The sequence below is a fragment of the Vipera ursinii genome, assembly GCF_947247035.1.
Source record: "Vipera ursinii genome assembly, chromosome: 3".
NCBI classification, from domain to species: Eukaryota; Metazoa; Chordata; class Lepidosauria; order Squamata; family Viperidae; genus Vipera; species Vipera ursinii.
Window position 1 is genome coordinate 160,954,006 of NC_139516.1, and position 22,373 is coordinate 160,976,378.

Consider the following 22,373-nt stretch of genomic DNA (forward strand, 5'->3'; position numbering starts at 1 on the left):
CATGAAAGACCTCCTGCCCAAATGAGGGTGGGGCGTCAGGCCCTGGTTGGCTGACGACTGAGCCAATGGGTGCTAGCTGAACAGAGGCAGGGCGCGAGCGGGCCCGTGAGCGGGAGGTGCGGGCGGTTTGGGGCTGCGTTCCCGGAGATGGCGAAGGGATTTCGCCTTGGGAACTGACGCGGTTTCTGCTTTCTGTAACGCCTGTGGGGGAAGATGGCTTTGCCGCCAGAAAAAGCCTCGGAACTAAAGGAAATCATTCACCAGCAGCTGACGAAGGTTGAGGGTCTTTATTTCGCTGCTCGGTTCTCCTTTTAACCACCCCCCAGCTATATGGGCTGCGTGTGATCTCACTGGCGGGCATTCCACAACGAACTTGCCCGTGTTTAATTTAAGCGTAGTTTTTTCTCCACTCTTCGTCCAGTTTCGCTCGGCACAGAAAACGAGAATTTTGTTCGCGTAGCACGCTAGCCAGCGGTAAAAGCTAATAGTGATGCCGAATTCATGGTTGCAATTCTAGGGAAAGCAATTATAGCCTATTTTTATTTGTTCATTTTAAAGTCTTTACATGCTTTTTAGCTGTTCCCCAGAGCGTTGTTCTGATTCATAAAATCAAGGCAATATTCAGGCTTGCTTCACATGCTAAGTCAAAATACGACGCTTGTGGCTTAGCATCGTTTGTGTTATTTATTTATTTATTTATTTTATTTTAATTCCATTTGTATCCCGCCCTTTTCCGAAGACTCAGGGCGGCTTACAAGCTTAGCAGTAAGCTTATTTTTTATTTTTTGTGATGGATTGGACAACCTTTAACATTTAGGAAGAGGTGGGGAAATAGGGAATTTGGGCTTTTGCAGGAAAGTTTGTGGGAATTGTTTTTTTAATGTTTATTAATGATGATGTTTAAGGCTTATCTTGCAACTTTCTTAAATAAAAAATTGAAGGAAACTTTGCGATTACCTTTCATCAGTTACTTTTAGAAATAGTTCCAAAAATGATAAAAGAGATCTTGGGTGCATATTGCTCTGAGACTACATAATGCCAATTTTTGGCATAAGCTCAGTGCTTAAACTTGCTCATTGATTTGTTTTGATGAATTTGAAAAGAGATGACACAAAAGAAAAAGTGGCATGGTGGAATGACTTGAGTTAACAGAGACAATACATTGTTGTGACTAAACTGATAAAGGACAGTGAAGATTTAAATTAAAACTCCCTTCTGGAAAAATGTCAATTCTAGCAATAGCACTTAGACTTATATACTGTTTCTTGGTGCTTTACAGCCCTCTCTAAATGGTTTACAGAATCAGCATATTGCCCTCAACAATCTCGGCCTTCATTTTACCAATCTTAGAAGGTTCTAAATGTATGATAAAAAATTTAGAATGCAGCTGCCAGTTGTTGATCAAGTAATAGTTGGAAGGAAGAGTATTAAGTCAGTAATACAATAAATAAGCTGGAGAAAAACTTGCTTGAATCCATTTTATAACTACATATAAAATGAAAATAAAATTGTAAACCTGTGCTAAAAGTTTATTTTCAGTTGTAAAAATATGTGCTTAAAAATGTACAAATCAGTAAAATAACCAGCGGAAGTGTAAATGTATAGTGAGCTATAAATTATAAACTGACTAATATTTAACTTACCTAGCTGAATTCAGGACTTAATTTGAAAAATACACATACATTTTGAAGAGTCAGCTATGAAGAAGACAGGGAAATACTGAAAATATCAAGATTTAATGCCAATATTTATGAAGCATGGATATACTGTGTTTCCCTGAAAATAAGACCTGGGGGGTTGCCTCCAAAAGAGGCACCAGGTCTTATTTTCAGGGGTGTGTGTCTTCCACTCACCTCTGGCACCAAGAGCCCCGCCCAGCCGGCCCACTTCTATGGCCAAAGGAGCAGCTTCATTCTGCAACTGAGAATGGAGCTCCAGCCTGCATTTCACAGTCAAAGGCCACTGTAGCTGAGAACCAAGCTATGGATTCGACATCGGCAGGCCTGGGGATGCTGCAGAAGAAGTGGGCAGGTGAGGAGAGGCCTGGCTGCAAGGCAAATGGGTGCGGGGAGCGTGGGGCAGCTCCACTCCCCCACCACAGCTTTTTAGTTGTGTGTCTCACCCCAAACCTAGGGCTTATTCTTGGGGTAGGGCTTATATTAGACTCACTCCAAAAGTCTAGTGCTTTTTTTCAGGGTAGGTCTTACTTTTGGGAAAACACGGTAAATGTGCATTCTAGTGCTGTTGAGTAGTTTGTAAGAGGAACCATAAAACATTAATATTGCATTTGAAGTTAGTAGATAAAAAGAGGCAGTTACTACAACTTTATAATTGTTTAGATAATGATTGAATCATGAATATCGCAATAATGGATTTCCACTAATAGCAAAGTTGGGGATGGTAGGTTTACAATCCCTTCCCGAAAATCTACCAGTTGGGTCCTGCAAGTTGGTATAGGTTGGCTCAGCACTGCCCTTATGCTTAATGCTAAACAGTTCTGATAGTCAGGAAGATATTACAGAAATGCAAAAGGAAAGATGAATGGCCAAAAATATTATCCTTTGCTGATGGATGCCTATGCCTTTTGTGCAATGGTATAAGCCCTTCTACTGATGGAAAAACCAATATGGACTTAATTTCATATAGGAATTACCCTACTCTTGTTTTGGAATGATCTATGTAAAAGATTGGGTGTAATATATTTTAGGAATCGTTAACAAAGATGTTTTCTTTTAGATGGATGTTCATAGCAGAATTCGAGCAGTTCTTGCTGAGACCATAAGAGAACAATTGGCACCTCAACATCAGCAGTTATCTGAGGAAGATCTAATTAAAGCCTTAACACAACGAGGAATCATTGATGATGTTATGAAAGAACTCAATTTTGTGTCTGTGAGTACAGTTTGGCATTAAGAAAAATCTATTCTGGAGCAATATGAATGTGCATAATAAAATTATTGCTCTCCTTGAACAAAGAATTTCTGACAGGTTTTTTGTGATATAAAATTATCTAAAACAATATAAACTCTGATTCTGTTTCTTTACTGAAGTGGAACAAAATGCAGCTTGATTTGGAAATATAACAGCTATAAGAGGTTAGGACACAAAGGGAAGGCCATTCCTGGTGTATGTTGCCTATTTGGTATAAACTTGCCTCTGCCTGCTATGCCATCTCATTTATATCCTTAAGAAGCCACTCTGCAGGAGGTTCAAAAAAGGTACAGAAAGTGGATGACAAATTTGGCGTCACTCAGTACTTAAAGGCTGAGAATAAGCATAACAAATTTCTCCATCTCTGTATTTACTAGAAGTGAGAAAGAGTTCTACTACCATTACCACTTGATATGTTTTCACCAAACAATAAAGGATAAATAAACATCCTGTTTCTCCCTCAGTTACAGCCTTTTGTGGCCAAAATGGATGTGAACTTGGTGTATATAATTATTGACAAATACTAGTTTTCAAAACACTTAAGAAAATATATAATACCTGGGCATGTTGAAATATTAGAATGTTAATGCATATTTCAAAAAATACATACTAAAGAGTTTACTTGATAATGGATGTTAGAATAACCAGCAAAAGGTAATTTAGCAGTGTTGAATCACAAAGTTATATTCTTGGGCTGGCTATTTTGATAGAACAAAATAAAGAATAAAAAATAAAGATTTACAGAATTGTAAAAAAATCTGATTTGAAAATGACTTTAATATTATTTTAATTGTATCTGTAGGATATAAATGACAGGGAAAGAATTTCCACTCCAAAAGCATCTACACACTTTGTTGACAGGCAACCAGCAATATTGAAAAAAAGTATGTTACATATTATCTTGATAAAACTTTTAACTTTTCATTCTGTGATTTGTTTACACTTCTTTCATTTTCTTTCCCCTCTATGTTTTAGGTATCCTTTTGTAAATTTGTTTATTAAATTTATTTGCTGCCCATTTCATATGAAAACAACTCTGTTTTAGGTAGTCCTTGCTTAATGATGATTTAATAGTGCTGAACAAGTACAGTAGTACATATGATAAGTCCTCTTTCTTACAACAGTTGCAATCATGTGAATGCATTCTGGGTACTAGATAATCAACTCACAGTTATGAAATGCAGCATTCCACATTCATATGATCACCATTTGCAACCTTCATTGCCAGCTTCCAAAACTCAATAGAGAAGCTAGCAGAGGGTCACAAATGGTGACTACGTGATATCACATTTAATGTTGTAGGATTCATTTAGCAAGAACTGCCATTGCTAAGGGGTATAGTCAGGGGACATTGTACTTAACAACTGAAAATCTGGTCCCAGTCCCTTAGCAAGGACTATCTGTAATCTTAATCTTTCGCCTGATATGTATACAGATGAAAAATTTATATATCGTAATATGACTGTTAGATCTTAAATAATATAGCGCTGTAGTACCCTTTAAAATAAGTCACAATCTACTCAAAAGCAAACACTATTATAGATTTGATGGGAAAATAATTTAAATATTTAAAATAAATATTAGGTGAACATTGTAAAGCACATTCTTATTTTAAAAGAAGTTTTTTAATGCTTCTGAAGATCCTATTGATTTAAAAAAACATTGCTATCTTTATTTTACATACCATTTGTATTACCTTATATTTTTCCAATACTTTACAGCAAATATTGATCCAACACGAAGATATCTTTACCTTCAGGTTTTGGGGGGGAAAGCTTTCCTAGAGCATCTTCAGGAACCTGAACCTTTGCCTGGTCAAACCTGTTCTACCTTCACTCTCTACTTACATTTCCGGAACCAGCGTTTCCACTCTAAGCCTGTTCCATGTGCTTGTGAACCAGATTTCAGTGATGGATTTTTGCTTGAAGTACACAAGGATACTTTAGGTAAGTAAATTTGTGCATTAATCAGAATCTAAACATTACAAAAAATGACACATTTTTATTTAAAAGACTGAAAACTATATGGACTTTTGACTGAAAAAGAAAGATCAAATTGATGACTTTTTGATAAGTATTTGATAGAAGAGTGGAAGGCATATAACCATGTTTTTCCTGTTTTCATTCTTTTTCTTTTTTCTATCTTTTTTATTTGTATACTCTTACTGTACTGAAAATTTTAATTTAAGCATTATGATTTATTTCTTTTCAATGGCATAGATGTGTAATGTGCCTCTCATGTCATGGTGATGTCTCAGAATTATACAGTCTTCTAACAAAAACAAACCAACAAATTTTCCTGAACATGAGTTACTGTAGGTCATAAATCTGTTAACTCTGGCTTTGAAATTAAAGATCAAGCAATTGTTTGTGCATATGATTTGAACAAATTACTGCATTCATCAAATTACTCAACAGATTTGAAATTTTACCTGTTTTACTTTTATATATTCACTTCATATATTTATAGGAGACTGAAAATAATAAAAAAAATCAGTTGTTTTAAAAGTGGTTTAAAGTGAATAATGCTGTTTTATTTAAAATTATTTTTAGAGTCTTGGTCAAAACTTCTTACATATCTTAAATAGATATCCCTTGTTTAGCAATCACAACTGGGGCCAGTACTTGACTGTTAAGCAAAGTGGTTGTACGTGAAGCTATGACCGTGCTTATGATCTTATTTCAGATTTCCTTTTAAGTTATAAAAACATACATTATAAATAAATGTATAAATTAATCATAAAGTTACTTTATTGACATTGTAATGGCAAACAGTCTCTAAACAAGGCAATCATTAAAGAAGGGCTGCCTGTAATGCTAATATTGTATGAAATACCAAATCCATGCATCCCTAAGCATATACTTGAAAAGACTATTAGAGGTGGAAGCTCAGAAAGTTGTTTATCCCGGTATAAATCTCAGAGAAATTGATGGATTTCTGCGTAGAACTGCACAAGATGGCATTTTCAGGGATTTTTTTCTTTACATAAAGTTTGATATCTCACCAGTTTTAAAAACTTGGTAGCCTATTTAGAAATACTGTTTCACTATTGTGGATTATTTTTCAGTGAAACAGCAAGCTATTATAGTGAATTTGGTATCTTCCTTTTTATTAATTCAGTGATTTTTGGTAGAACAAATGGGAATAAGGTGCTTAACTCTTTCTCTACAAACCTTTTTTCAATCAAAATTTCCTTCTTCTAATCCCAGCTGCTTTTCCTATATGATTTAAACTGGTTGTAAATAGTTGCTGAAATGTCATGATAATAACTTTCATGTAATATCTCATGTATATGTTGAATATTATTTATTAATTTTAAGTACTTACATAGATAACAAATGGCAATGTGAACGGGAAGTGCTTTTAATTGGAGTTTTAGTTAACCCAAGTTGGATGTGATGTTGACAGGTGAAGGAAGCAAAATGGTTGATGCTACCACTATGCTGTCCATATGTGATCCAGTGCACCTTGTCTTGATCAAAACAGACACCTCGGGTGAGACTACATTAGTAGCATCCTATTTCTTAGAATGGCGGTCTGTCCTTAGTGCAGACAACAGGATAACAAATGTGGCAGTAGAACTTCTTGGTGTAGGTGAGTTTAAAACCTGTTTTACCATTACGGGAAATGATGTTGGGTGCAACTTTGAAAAGAAGATGGAATTAATATGAAAATGTATTTCAAGGAAGAAAGTTCCCAAAAGTACTTTTTCTGAATTTTAGCAATAGCATTTATACATGTAGGGGGAATCAGAATGGCATCTCAGGTACAACTTCAGAAAGTCTAGCTTCTCTGTTGATCTTCCCTTCATTCTTCAATCAGAGTAGCTGGACTATTTTCTATTATTCCCTTTATTTTACCAGTTGCTAATAGTCCAAACTGTTCTTATGAAAATTTAAATTTCTACTTTGGGAAAACTGTCTCCCAGGTTATAGAGGAAGCAGTGTAAAATACTTTTAATTAAGATAAACCTAGTTGTAGATGTAAGTAATACTGTATATAGACATTGTATATACCTTGAATGTTTAATCTAGTAAAAGGTTTATTTCTTATGTTCAAAAGTTCTTCTATAACTTTTGGTTCAAAGGTTCAGAATCAAAGGTTTCTGTTGGAGTACTTAATATCAAACTTGAAATCTATCCAAAACTTAACAAGACTCTTTCTCAGGAAATAGTTAATACTCAGGTATGTTCTAATTAACAGTAATATTAGTACAATTCAGACTGGTTTTAATGTTAAGCAAATTTTAATATTTATTTCACAAGTTAAAATTTGTTTTTTATCATGTAGTTTTCTTGAAACATTCTGGTATCCCTCCTATATACCAATAGCCCTTGACTTACGACTATAGTTGAGCCCAACATTTTCATCGCTAAATGAAGCAGTTGCTAAGTGAATTTCGCCCCATTTGATGTCTTTTCTTGCCACAGTTAAGTGAACTAGTGCAGTTAAGCTAGTAACATGGTTATTAAGTGAATCTGACTTCCCCATTGACTTTGCAAAAAATGACTGCATGATCCCGGGACACTGCAACCGTCAGAAATATGAGTCAGTTGCAAGTGTCTGAATTATGATCACATGATCACGGGGATGCTGAAGTTGTAAGTGTGAAAAACAATCATAAGTCACTTTTTCCAGTGCCATTGTAACTTTGAATGCTCACTAAGTGAATTGTAAGTCAAGGACTACCAATAATCAAAGTTAATGTAATATTAAAATCAATGTGAAACATGGAATGAGCAACTAATTTATTTCAAGATATTATCACATATGCATTCTCACATTTTCGGTTGTAAATGGCCAATTTATGTGGGAGATGGTACCATGAAGGAGAAGTCTTCAGGATTACTGTCCAATCTGCCCTCAACAATAAAGCTATTTCTAATTTTGTATGTATTAGATAAATCTTACCTAACCTTGCAGTAAAAGAAGCTAGAGCAAAAACATGGAGCTTCATGGGAAGGAAAAATTCTCTTTGAAAGTTTTCTGAAAATTGATCAATATCCTGAAAAATGTACTACTGGCAAAGTATTCTTGTTTTGCTATGGCACAACAAGTCTGGATTAAGCTTTAATCATTCATGAAATGTGTTACTCAGCCACAAGTACACTATATAGTATAAGTATTTACTGTATTTTGTTAGTAACACAATGTTTACCCTAGCCATTAGTTCACTTTATACTAGCAGGGCATAGACTTTATGATTTATAATGGAATTTTCTGAATTCAGAAAAGAATACTGAAACAAACAGTAAAGCACACGGTTGTTGTTTTTTCAATTACAGATTTCTTTAGAACGGCAGAAAACAGCAGAAAAGGAACGTTTGTTTCTTATGTATGCAAAGCAGTGGTGGAGAGAATACTTACAGATCAGGACTTCACACAGTTCAAGACTAGTGAAAATATTTGCCCAGGTTTGGCCATTCCATATTCTAGACTTTATAGTTCATGTAATTTTTGGATAAAAGGCTGTAGGAACAAATTTACCCTGAATTCAGTATGCATTACCCTTTCAAGTTAGGCCAGTAAGGAAACAAATACCACAAATTCTTAGGAATGTTGGTTTGTTATTTACTAGATAACCCAGGCCAGCTGAGTCATCCTTTTAGAGACATTTCTTACTTAAATAGATAAACAAAATTATCCTGGATGAGCAAAAAAAGGAGTGGTATTAGGCGTAACTTCCAATTTCCTGCTGGCTTCCCCATTGATCTTGCGTGTGGGAAGCTGGCGGGAAGTGTTGGAAATAACTCCTCCTCTCCCTCCTCAGCTAATGTTTGGAACTGCCTGCTACTATTCAGAGGGGAGGAGGAACAAAAGGAGCCGTGGACAGCAAGGAAAAATACACTCCACTTTCCTTCCCAGCATGTCCCCAAGGGCCCCCTCCAGGGAGGAAGAGGGCTTACCTGTCAATCGCCAGCACTCCCTAGTTAGCCCTACCTCACAAGCAGATATCCAAGTCACGCCCCACTCCGTTTCTCGTTGGGAGATTTCATATCTTAGCCTCTGTTCCAAAGCAGCCAATTGCCACTCACCCGTCAGGTCTTGGTGCCCTCCAATTGTGTTAAAGGTCGAGAAAGAAGTGAGAAAGAAGGCATGGACATCGCCTTCCCTTCTTCCCTTGCACCATGCAACCTATGCATTTCTGGGAAGTGTAGTCAGAAGACATGGTGATGCTAAAGCAACCACAATTTCCCCAAATTTCATTCCCACAGGTCCTACCGGTAGCGTTCTGTAAATTAACCCATTTGAGCTACCTTGGTTCAATAATTGCTACCCCATGTCTTGTAATTTCACCCAATTAAAAATTACAATCAAATACGAGACTTTTAGTTGTATATAGATAGAATGTAATAGCAAAAACGTGACAGAAATTTGGTAGTCCTTCTACCCAAAAGAATCAAGGTATGGTGCTCTTGAGGGGTTTTTTTCTTACCTTTATCTTCCTTCCATGGCTAAGCTGGTATTTACCTAATGGTTGCTAAAAGCCTTCTCAGTACATCCTATAACATAAAACCTGAAACTAGAAGAAACTATAGCATAAAACCTGAAACTAGGGCTGGACTAGAAGACCTCCAAGGTCCCTTCCATCTCCTTTCTATTCTGAAATATGTTGGTTTTCTGATGCTGCTATTTGGTTTTGTTTTCATGGATTTTATTACCCTGTGCTTTCAAGTGTTCCGGGCTTCAATTCCTAAAGGTTCCCATCAGTATGGCTGTTAACTGAATTTTTGCATAGAGTGTTTTTAGTCCCAAATCATCTGCCCAGTACCAAGTTGGGCAAATAGACCAGTGTAATGTTATTTTTTCCTGGTTTCATGTGCCTTTATACTTGGGTCCCTCAGGGTTCCCAGATAGACAACCTCTGCAGTGCTATCCAAATACCATTTCCATATGGCATTTTGGGGTGCAGGGTTAAAAAAAATTAAATGGAAAACTGAATTTAAGTGTTCCGGTAGGCATTCTTAGAAAATAAAAAAGCAGCTTCAGCAGAGTGCTTTGTGATCATCTTCCTATAAAAATACAGTGGTAACTTGGGAAGCCAGCACACCACCTTGAGTGATTATTAGAGTAAAAGAAGATTTGCTTTTTAGTAAATGAGTTTTGAGGATGCACAACCACCCACCCAGTAAAACAGCTGATTTAGGAATAAGCAAACACGTTCATCATCATCAAAACATGATCTGGAGATTACAGGATTATCAGTAATGTGGGGAGATGGCGCTCAGACTGTAGGGAGAATTGGCTAAAGTCAACATTTGTCTGTATATTGCCATTTGTATATTGTTGAATAATATTGTCCTTACATTATTTAAAAGTGTGGGGAATAGCAATCATTAAAAAAACTAGGCCAAGAGGTTTTTTTCCTAGAATCTATGCATATTAAATGAAAATTATAATACAACTACATACACATACACAGAAATAATTCAGCAATATACTATCCAGTAATGCTATCCTTGAATTCAAATTGCTTTAATTGTTCTTTGGTTCCACAATTGTATTTTTGTACTTTTAAACAAATAATGTGTACATGTGTCACATTTGTGTATAATTGCCTGACTAAAAAAATGGAATAAAATAAGGTGCCATATTGATTTTGTATACATATAGTCAATTATTCTCTTAATCAAAACCACAAAATAGCCCTCACATTTCCAGCAGAAAAAACAAAACAAAAGGGGTGGGAGAGTATGCTAGGTAGACAATTGCGGAAATTGAAACCTGTGCTTCAATTATTACCAGAGACGGAGGTAAGGCAGGAAACAAGCAACTGGATTTGGGGGGGGGGGATTGAGAAGCTGCATATAGATGTTTTTTTAAGGGTTAAAATTAATTAAGATCTTAAGAGGTTGCAACTCCTATCTGATTTTATCTGGATTTAGAAACTAAACAAGGAGAGGTAGTCTGAGAAACATCCTGAAAAAAAGCAGTAGCAAACAAATGAGTTCCTTAAAACAGTGGCAACTATTTTTCATCCTCGTTCTTCATAGTAATTTTTGAAGCATGCAGAAGTTTATTTGATTTAATTCACTTTTTCACACACATTTTACATTCAGGATGAAAATGGGATAAACAGGCCAGTATGTTCATACATTAGGCCACTTCGAGCAGGCCGACTTTTGGACACACCTCGGCAAGCTGCAAGATTTGTCAACGTGATCGGTTATGAAAAGGCCCCTATAATTGGGGGAGGAAACAGTAAACAAGAACAATGGTGTTCTCTCCTGGCCTTTCTCTGTAGAAACAAGGTATAATTTAAATCTTAACTCTTCTATATTATTAACTCCTAGTTCAAGCAAAATTGAATATGATGGCTTTCATCCAGATGCCCTGTGAATTATCACGCCTCTGAACTGATGAAACAATGCAGTTTAAATGATTTTACATGTTATACTACTGCATAGACAAAGAAAACTAAAGTTAAGCAGCAAAGTTCAATGTGTGCCTTTTCCTAGTATTGCTAAATAAGGAACAAATTCTAGCCTATATTTCCTATATAAAATAATGAGGTATTTGCTGTTTAGTAATAAGTTCTGAGTTTTCCTTCTCCCATAAATGTGTGCATGTGTTATTTTCTAATAGCATACAGTTGCAAGAAAAAGTATGTGAACCCTTTGGGATTACGTGGAGTTTTGCATGAATTGGCCATAAAATGCGCTCTAAACGTCATGTAAGTCACAACAATAGAAAAACACAGTCTGCTTAAAATAATAATACACAAACAGCTGTTGTCATGTTTTAATTGAACATACAGTTGCAAGAAAAAGTATGTGAACCCTTTGGGATTATGTGGAGTTTTGCATGAATTGGCCATAAAATGCGCTCTAAACATGTAAGTCACAACAATAGAAAAACACAGTCTGCTTAAAATAATACTACACAAACATTAGCTGTTGTCATGTTTTAATTGAACATAAGATGGAAACATTCACAGTGCAGGGTGGAAAAAGTATGTGAACCTTTGGACTTAATAAGTGGTTGACCCTCCTTTGGCAGCAATAACCTCAACCAAAAGTTTCCTGTAGTTGCAGATCAGACCTGCACAACGATCTGGAGTAATTTTGGACCACTCCTTTTCACAAAACTGTTTCAGTGTAGCAATATGGGGCTGCCCTTGAGATCCACTCGGAAGCTTCAACTGGTGCAAAGTGCAGCGGCACGGACACTCTTGGGAGCCTCCCGATACTCCCATATCACACCTCCTCCGTGCGCTGCACTGGCTTCCAGTTGCCTTCCGTGTGAAGTTCAAGGTGCTAACAATGACATACAAAGCCCTACATGGCATGGGTCCGGACTACCTACGGGAGGACCTTCTGCCAATGTCAGCACCCCACCGTCCTGTGCGCTCCCACAGAGAGGGCCTCCTCAGGGTGCCACCGCTCAAGGAATGTCGGCTGGTGGCCCCCAGGGGGAGGGCATTCTCAGTGGGTGCGCCAGCCCTCTGGAACAGCTTACCAACCGAAATCCGGATGGCCCCCGACCTCCGCACCTTCCGGTGTGACTTAAAAACTTACCTGTTCCAGCAGTCCGGCCTGGCCTGATAGCTCTAATTGGGGTCCCAGTTTGTTTTTTACTATTGTTTTTTCTTTCACTATTGTTCATTCTGTATACCTACCTTATTCTGTACACCGCCCCGAGTCCCTCGGGAGAAGGGCGGTTTATAAAAACAAATAAATAAATAAATAAATAAATAAATATTCTTGGGATGTCTGGTGTGACTCGCTCTCTTAAGGTCATGCCACAGCATTTCAATCGGGTTGAGTTTAGGACTCTGGGCCACTCCAGAAGGCGTATTCTGTTCTGTTGAAGCCATTGTTTTGTTGAATTACTTGTATGCTTTGGGTCATTGTCCTGTTGCATCACCCATCCTCTGCGGAGGTTCAGTTGGCGGACAGATGGTCGTACATTTTCCTGCAAAATGTCCTGATAAACTCTGGAATTCATTTTCCCATCAATGACAACAATCCGTCCAGGCCCTGAGGCAGCAAAGCAGCCCCAAACCATGATGCTCCCTCCGCCATGTTTTACAGTGGGGATGAGGTTTTGATTTTGGTGTGCTGTGCCGTTTTTTCTCCACACATAGTGTTGTGTGTTTTTCCCAAACAACTCAATTTTGGTTTCATCTGTCCACAGTGGAACATCCAGGTGCTCTTTTGCAAACTTCAAACGTGCTGCAATATTTTTTTTGGACAGCAATGGCTTCCTCCGTGGTGTCCTCCCATGTACTCCATTCTTGTTGAATGTTTTCCTTATTGTAGATGTGTCAACAAAAATGTTAGCATGTGCCAGAGATTTCTGTAGGTCTTTAGCTGACACTCTAGGATTCTTCTTTACCTCATTAAGCATTATGCGCTGTGCTCTTGCAGTCATTTTTACAGGACAACCACGCCTAGGGAGAGTAGCAACAGTGCTAAACCTTCTCCATTTGTAGACAGTCTGTCTTACCATGGACACATGAACATCAAGACTTTTGGAGATACTTTTGTAACCCTTTCCAGCTTCATGCAAGTCAACAATTCTTGATCGTAGGTCTTCTGAGAGCTCTTTTCTGCGAGACATGGTTCACATCAGACAGTGCTTCTTAAGACCAGTAAACCCAAAACAGGTGTGTGTTTTTAAAGGGCAGAACAGCTGTCAGCAACACATCCAATATCATCACACTGATTGGAGTCAAGGTTGGCTCACTCCTGGCTCCAATTAGCTCTTGGAGAAGTCATTAGGCTAGGGGTTCACGTACTTTTTCCACCCTCCACTGTGAATGTTTACATGTTATGTTCAATTAAAACATGACAACAGCTGGAGTCGTGGCTAGGGGGGCATTTGCCCAGATTCGCCTGGTACACCAGTTGCACCCCTTTCTGGACCGAGATGCCCTACGTGCAGTCACCCACGCACTCGTTACCTCCCGTATAGACTACTGCAATGCTCTACATGGGGCTGCCCTTGAAGACCACCCGGAGGCTTCAACTGGTGCAGAGTACGGCTGCACGGGTAGTGAAGGGAGCACCCCGATACTCCCATATTACACCCCTCCTGCGTGAGCTGCATTGGTTACCGGTTGCCCTCTGGGTAAGATTTAAGGTGCTGGTACTTACCTTTAAAGCCCTACATGGCTTAGGCCCGGGATACTTGCAGGACCATCTGCTGCCGGGAACGAATTCCCATCGCCCAGTACGCTCACAAAGAGAAGGCCTCCTCAGGGTACTGTCGACTAGACAGTGTCGGCTGGTGACCCCCAGGGGGAGAGCCTTCTCTGTGGGAGCGCCAGCCCTGTGGAACCAGCTCCCCCCTGAGCTTCGGATGGCCCAAGATCTCCAGTCCTTTCACCGCGGCCTCAAAACACTCCTTTTCCACCTGGCTGACCTGGACTGACAGGGATTTTAATTATGTTTACAATTTTTAACTCTAATTTTAATTTATTTTAATTTTTAATTTTAATTTATTGTACAGAGGCCTTTAATTTTAATTTTATCTTAGTTTCTGTATTTATTATATGTTTTGTTGTTAGCCGCCCTGAGTCCTTTGGGAGATAGGACGGGATATAAGTCCCATTAATAAATAAATAAATGAATAATGTTTGTGTAGTATTATTTTAAGCAGACTGTGTTTTTCTATTGTTGTGACATGACGTTTAGAGTGCATTTTATGGCCAATTCATGCAAAACTCCACGTAATCCCAAAGGGTTCACATACTTTTTCTTGCAACTGTATATTCAGTAACATCTTGTTCACTAAGGATATGGAAAATCCAACTGTTTGGGAATAAAACAGCTTCTGAAGAGCATTACAGGTAGTTCTTTGAAGTTCCAACCGATCTACCTGGGGTACTTCTGACCCAGATTCAAAGTTCTGACAGTTGGGCCTCTCCCCCCACCCCTGCAATTACGTGGCTGCACTTTGGGCATTTGGCAGCCAGGACATATTTGCAACCTCCTGCAGTCACATGACCATATTTTAAGACATGTTGCCCCAAACCAACACTTACTTTTGTACTCATAGCAAACCATTGCTTTGCTTAACAACTGCCACTAAAAAAAGCAACTGCCACATAAGTCTGTGATGGGCAGACTTAATTACAATTGTAACTCAAGGACTACCTGTAGAACCTTTCATTTTTCCTTTGCAGCATTATTATTATTATTATTATTATTATTATTATTATTATTATTATTATTATTATTATTATTATTATTATTATTTAGACTTATATACCGCCCTTCTCCCGTAGGACTCAGGGCAGTTCACAAGGTTTTTTAAAAAACAATACAAAAATTAAGAACAATTAAAATGATTACATTAACCTTGAATAAATAAATAAATAGTTTCATGCCGAAACTATTCAGATTCTACCATTCTGGAAGGGGAAGTAAATTTCAGAAATAAATTCCTCAAAATGGAAGTAGTTTAAGGTATTCTGGAAATAGTGCAGAAAATTTATTTCCATAAAATGCTGAATTATTTAAGAATGGGATGGTTCAGAGGAGACTTGGACGGTAATAAAATTGTTGGTAATCTATGAATCTAGACTAATGGTAAATGTGCATATATGTTCTGTTCTAGAGAGAGATTATTTTGCAACCTTTCATTTTTCCTGTAGATCACACCAATCTGGACATTTACAAACATCAACCTTCCAGAATAGGAAATGATTTGTGTGTAGAGGAGGAGAACATTTTGTATATTCCTATTTATTTATAATGATAAATAATGGTAATTTGTTTGAACCAAGAACTCATATAGTTCTTAGATAGTTGCTACATTATTTATAATATGTTATTTATATCTTAATTAGATATTAAGTTTTATTTTGTAAAAAAAATAAAAATACTTCTTATGAGTTTGTGTTCTACATTTATTATATCTCCTCTTCAGGGTGATTGTGAAGATCATGCTAACCTTTTGTGTAGTCTTCTGTTGGGATTTGGGATGGAAGCGTTTGTTTGTGTAGGAACAAAAGCTAAATGCACTCCTCACACATGGGTGATGACTTATGGGATTGATGGAGTAACTACTTTCTGGGAGAGTTTAACAGGACATAGGTAAGAAAAGTACTAAAAGTATGTAAGTTATGACAATTCAAACATCAGAATACAAGCATTTAGTTTTGTTTAACCATTCATTGCATTAAATTATTATTTAACAAAAATGTTTCTGTTCAGACTGAACACACTATCTCATTAAAATGTCATGCAAAATAATTACTATTCTGAACTCAAAAGTCAGCAACTTGGCAACATGTACAATCCATGGGAATAAATGTATAGCCCCAAAAGTTAATTTCTCAGTAATGCAAAATTCTGTTTAGGTAGTTTGATTGTGTATTTGCCAGGCACTTAAAGCAACCAATGTTTCAGTGCAACATTCATTTTTTCAGGGCAATTTTACAATGGAAATCCCTGTTTTGTGGTGAAAAACTAATGGCATAAGAATGAAAGGTAACTAAAGTACAAGAGTGAGGACAGGATAAGTAACTATCCAGGGAAAATACTGCATTGTGAAATGAGGAACAGAGATTCAGGTTTAGCTCTTGAGTTTGCATAGGTATTTATGAACGTATTGTTGAATGAAAGAGTGTGTATTCTTGAACCCATCCCAGTATTTTTAATCATAGCTAAACAATCAGAATTCCTCTATGCCAACATAATGTCGATTAAAAAGCTAATCCATTTAGATTACTTTAAAATTTAACTTAACTTTTGCATGCCTTTTGTTCTTTAGGTACACCCACAACCCTGTCAAACCGGATGATCCTCCAAATGTTAAGCAACCCAAAGCACTATATCCTTACAGAACAATAGGATGTATCTTCAATCATCAGAAGTTTTTGGCAAACTGCCAGCCTTCTGATGCTGTAGAAATTTGTATGTTTGATTTGCATGATGAATCCAAATGGAAACCAATGAGTGGGGAAGCAATCAAATCTGTGTGTTCTCCAGGGGCCACAATTGCACTTCCACCTTTTCCTCCTCTCTGTAGTTCCACAACTGATGCTGCAGCAGCAAGCAATGAACTAGAATTGCAATTTCGAATGTTAGTCCTAGAACATAGGAAGGTAGGTATCATTATTTGGTACATATGAAATATGTACATTTACTTTTTAAAAATAAAGCCAATTAACTTTTAAGTTACATCATCCCTTGTAAACAAAAAACAGATTCCTTGAACACTGGTTGGGCATTTTAGTCACCAAAGCAATTTGTATAGCTAAAAGTTTTTCATCAAATAATTTTATTTATTTATTTTTATTCCATTTATATCCCGCCCTTCTCCGAAGACTCAGGGCGGCTTACAAGCTTAGCAGTAGCCTTCATTCTATGTATATGCCTGCTTATTAGGGCTTTCATACACCCCCCAAGCGGCATTATTACAAAGTCAGCTTAATTGCCCCCAACAATCTGGGTCCTCATTTTACCTACCTCGGAAGGATGGAAGGCTCAGTCAACCTTGAGCCTGGTGGGACTCGAACCTGCACTAAGTGCAGGCAGCTGGTGTTACTTAAGGAGGCATTAGCCCACTTGCTAGTTTTAAAATGGTAATATTTTTTAATAAATCCAGAGCAACTTTCTGATAAACATTTGGTGTACCGTCATACCTTTTTCTGAAAATTTACTTAAAACTAGTGTATGCTTCTTCAAAATTTGCCACATATCTCTTTTTTATTTTTAAATCCTGCATCTAGATATCTTAAATGTTTCTCCTGGTATTTAAATTGCACCTATTTCAGCTTCTGTCCATGGTTCTACAACAGTACTGGGTTAGGATACTCCTATCATATGACCTATTTTCTATCAGACTCAGTAATTTTGCTTTCAACTCAGATCTTTTTCATACAGCATAATGTTTAAAATAATATGACTGTTTGGAACAGCTAGAGTCAAGTAGGATTGAAACTAATTCTGGCAAGGGATAATTAATTATATTCCATGAGTTGCTTTAGTAAATCTAAAAACAGCTCATTACTGTTAATTAAAAATAAGAATGTATATTCTAATCAATTCTGAGTAGAAGTACAGGAACCCCTCATTTAGCGACCACAGTTGTGACTGGCAACTCAGTGGCTAAGTGAAATGGTTGTTAAGCAGGAGATCATGTGATAGCGACTGTGATTTCCTTTTCCCCACCCCTTCACTCTTTACAATGAATTCAGTATTTTTCTAAAAATTTAAAAAGAGCTCATGGCCGAATTCCCAGTCCTAGGCCTTCAGCTGGGTTTTATAAAACCTTTTTGCTTTAGGCCTCCGCCGTGTGCAAAAAAAAAAAAAGGTTCAGTCAATCAATTTCAACTTCTCACGGAAAAAAAAAGATCTCGCAAAATTGGAATTGATTGAACTTTTTAGTCCCACCCAGTCTGCCGTTACCACCTCAGCCACGCCCACCCAGTGGGCCATGCCCACCCGGCACCCGACGATGCATAAGTGGCTTTTGGGTTGCAATTTGGGCACTCGGTCTATAAAAGGTTCGCCATCAGTGGTATAGAATAAGGACTCTAAGAAATGGTAGTTTTCCTTTTACCTGTTTTCCCTATAGATATTATGGGGCATATGACATTCTGTTTTATAATTCAGATTTGTAAACTCAAAATATTATGAGTATTAAATTGTGAGTTGTTTTTGTGTGTAACCTCTTCTAAAGACAAACCGGCAAAATTAGTTGTTACTCCATCTCTTATATTTAATGGCAATTATCAACTCCTTTTATGTTTTTTGTTTTGTCAACATATAGGATCTTGGTCTTGCAACAGTTTGGGACGACCAGTTATCTTATTTCTTGTCACCAGCTTTGGCAGCCTATGAACTTGAACGCACGACGGGAATTTCTTCAGGAAATGAAGAATTTCAAGATGTTATCAGGAGAGCAGTACCAGATGGTCATACATTCAAAGGATTTCCCATCCATTTTGTGTATAGAAATGCTAGGAGAGCATTTGCTGCATGTCTTCGGTAAAACTTGTTTCCTTTTTTTCAACATAATTTTTATTTAAGATACTAGTCTGATATTATAATTCTGTATAAGATATCCAGTTCAATATCAGATCAAACAGAATAGAAAATTGGAGAGATTATGAGAAAATTATGAGAGCCAGTTCAGTGCAGTGGTTAAGATGCTGATCTACAAACCAGGAGACTTGATTTCCATGCATCCCTTAGGCATGAAAACTGGCTGGGTGACTTTGGGCCATATGCTAAACCCGTTTCACAGATGGTGGTTATGAGGAAAATAGAATGAGATATATTTGCTGCCTTGAGTTATATATAAAAGAAGCAGAATAAAAATCTAATAACATTAGAATAATGCAATAGTCATAGCTAGCAGAAACAAAATCAGTTTGGACGTACTTCCCTATTATGGGGTAATGCCACCACCATTTAATGTGGAAAATCTATTTTATTTCTTGCTGAGGTTATTAAGAAGGGCTTCAGAATGATACTGAGTTTCTGGATCCATTTTAATTAGACTTATTAATAGTGAAATTGCTTTGATTACCTTGGTATATGATCTTTACCAAGAAACTGAAAATAACCCTGCCAGTTCTCCTGACCCTGTCATTAGCTTTTGATATTATTGGACTGTTAACAGGACTGAGACTCTAAAATATTTGCTTCCATTCTGATATGCGTGGTCTGAGTTCAGGAGAGGGTATGGGAGATTACTGCTAGACACTTAAGTTTACCTGCAATTATTTGCACTTTTATTACTAATAGATAAAGCCAGAATCCAGACAACTATCATTCTTGCTATTTCAGTGAACAATAATTTATTTAATTAAAACAAACTGATTGGCTATGCAAATTACGTCAACAGCTGCAATTTGGTTTCTGGGGACACAACTTGAGTTATTTAGATGATGGGCTGCTGGCACAAGATGGATCATAGCTCATAAAACCAATAAATGTGTTCAGCCAAAGCACAGTGAGCCTGGTTAGTAAGGCTTTAAATTGTATGTTAGGAGAGATAATATTGTACACCAGGGGTGTCACGAGGAAACCGTGCCCACCCCATTGCCAGCACTCAACGTTTGCTGGCAAAAGTTCAGATACGTTGCGCAACATCACATGATGTCGGGAGTTTGACATGTCTGATGTACACTATGATATGCAGATTAGCAAACTAATTAAGTGTAGTAGATGGGTTATTGATTATTCCTGGCTTGAAAATCACACTCAACCAAAGGATTACAAAATGTGTCCTTAGAGCAGAGATTGTAGTAGCTGAGTATGTTGAGAAAAGAACTGAAAGTGGGATATGAGAGCACTCTTCAAATATCTAAAAGAATGTCACATAGAAGATTAAGATCTATTCTTTCTAAAGATTTAATGGAATTCACCTTTATTTTTGAATGACAAATAGAAGAAACTTTCTAATAGATAAGAACCAATTATCCAGAAATGAAGAAGGCTCTTTTTCATTGCTGTGTTGAAGGAGAGGCTAGATGGCCAATTTGTCTGAATTCTTACCTCGATCAAAAGGTTGGACTTGGTGGCCAAAATGCCCCCTTTCAAATCTTTTATTATATAGTGTGATTCTAAACTAACTTGAATAAGTTAATATTTTTGTGTAATAATTAGTATTCCTAACACATGCTGTATGTGTTATTTATTTCAGTCAAATTACAGTAGCTCTTCATGTTTCTGCTTCTTCAAATAGATCTCCTTTCTGTGAAGAAATTCTGTGCTGCAGAGGGGACCAAGTGAGACTTGCAGTTCGTGTCAGAGTATTCACGTATCCCGAATCTGCGTGCGCAGTTTGGATCATGCTTGCTTGCAAATACCGTTGTGTACTTTAAGAAATTGTTTGCATATTTGGGAGAAAGTGTGCTATTATATGCAAACCTTATACAAAGTCAAATATTTGTGTGTGTTATGGATGTAGGCTGATCCTGGCCTCAAACATGGTTAAACAGAATTCATTTGGATTGATTTTAATTGACTTAGTTTCTATGTCTACTTAAATGTATACACTAAAGGAACTATTTAAGGTTATGGTGGTACATGTTGGAGGGTATTGGGATTGCCATTCAGCTTCCTCAGCTTTCAAAGGGCTACAGGAGGCAGTCTGTGATGTCTGACATTTTAGAGCCTTAAAAAAAACAAAATAACACCCGGAATCACTATTTTGGGTCTGTCTTTAAATTAAAGGAGGAATTGGAAATGATTGTCTTCTATATGCTAACTGTTCCTATCCGTAAAATCCGGAAAAAAGCCAAATTGCCCAAAACTCAGCTAAAATTGCTGGTTTTTATTTTTCAGAGTTAACCTTTTTAGAGGTTCCCCACTTCCACTCACTCTCTGAATAAAAGCAGCATCAGTAACAAAAATCATGGCACTTAAACTCAGGTATATTGCATCTAGATTTTGGCAGCACAATCTTATCACTGCTGATTTCAGGAGATTTTAAAAACAAATATTTGAATACAATATGGTGGATCCCTTATAAAGGATACTGCTATACTGTTAGAATTGGTCTATGAAATTTTATATTGTATATCATGACAGAAATTGTATAATGTATTTTAAATATTTTATTGAAATAAAATCTGTGTTAATAATGATTTACACAAGTTTAAGTTGGTAAAAATCTCGATCAGGTTTCTAACCAAAAAAATGAAATTAAAATGGCTAAAATGTACACATAGTTTTTCTTTTGAAAATCCACTAAAACGATAGATGGGAACATCCTGTATAATCATACTGTAGTAGTTTACACAAAGTCTAAATACTAATCAAATGGAGGAAAGGGATTCATTCTGTCCATAGGTGTTATAGAATATGAACATGCATACTTCCATCGTAAATCAAGAGCAGCTAATCTAAAATTCAGATTTTGATTCTATATTGCAACTAAATATATCACTGTTTATGTTTATTTATTTTATTTATTTAGTTACATTTATATACCGCCCTATTCCCTGAGGACTCAGGGCGGTTTACAGGGAATTAAAAAATCCACCATACAAAAGTTAAAAAACCAAATTAAAAAATATTAAATTGACCCTGTATACTTAAAACCCCAGTTAAAAATTTCTCCTCAGCCTGGGCCTGAGAGCTCAAAGAGCCAGGTCTTCAGGCCCCGGCGGAATGATCGGAGGTCGGGGGCAGTCCTCAGCTCCACCGGCAGCTGGTTCCAGAGGGCAGGCGCTCCCACTGAGAAGGCCCTATCCCTGGGTGTCACCCTCCGGCAATCTCTCACCGGCGGCACCCTGAGCAGACCCTCCCTGTGGGAGCGCACTGGGCGAAGGGCGTTTGATGCCGGCAGCAGGTGTTCCCTCAAATAGCCCGGACCCAGGCCATGTTGTTGATGTTCCTGAAAAATTTGACTAAGCCAATGCTTTTCATAAATGGCTTTAAGCCAGTCTTCAGCCTGCTTGCGGAAATATTGCCTGTCTACCTATATTACACATATACATTTCATAATTTAGTGAATATATTCTATATTGATAT

At 37.3% G+C, this 22,373-nt stretch overlaps 1 protein-coding gene across 1 annotated transcript; it reads left to right on the plus strand.

Annotated features, from left to right (window-relative positions):
• The first annotated feature begins 95 nt into the window (after nt 1-95).
• On the plus strand, nt 96-21,600 carry CEP76 (centrosomal protein 76). Its single transcript, XM_083360732.1, has 12 exons — nt 96-276; nt 2,737-2,892; nt 3,734-3,815; nt 4,653-4,877; nt 6,340-6,525; nt 7,019-7,116; nt 8,217-8,345; nt 10,992-11,183; nt 15,808-15,974; nt 16,654-16,987; nt 18,658-18,875; nt 20,581-21,600. The coding sequence occupies exons 1-12, from the start codon at nt 214-216 to the stop codon at nt 20,717-20,719; spliced, it is 1,989 nt and encodes a 662-aa protein (XP_083216858.1). The 5' UTR covers nt 96-213; the 3' UTR covers nt 20,720-21,600.
• Nucleotides 21,601-22,373: the final 773 nt, after the last annotated feature.

Excerpts from the sequence above, each read along its gene's own strand:
- CEP76 (XM_083360732.1), top strand. The coding sequence starts at position 214 with ATGGCTTTGCCGCCAGAAAAAGCCTCGGAACTAAAGGAAATCATTCAC. Across the intron at positions 277-2,736 it reads TTCACCAGCAGCTGACGAAG|ATGGATGTTCATAGCAGAAT; the intron begins GTTGAGGGTCTT and ends GTTTTCTTTTAG. Across the intron at positions 2,893-3,733 it reads AAGAACTCAATTTTGTGTCT|GATATAAATGACAGGGAAAG; the intron begins GTGAGTACAGTT and ends TTGTATCTGTAG.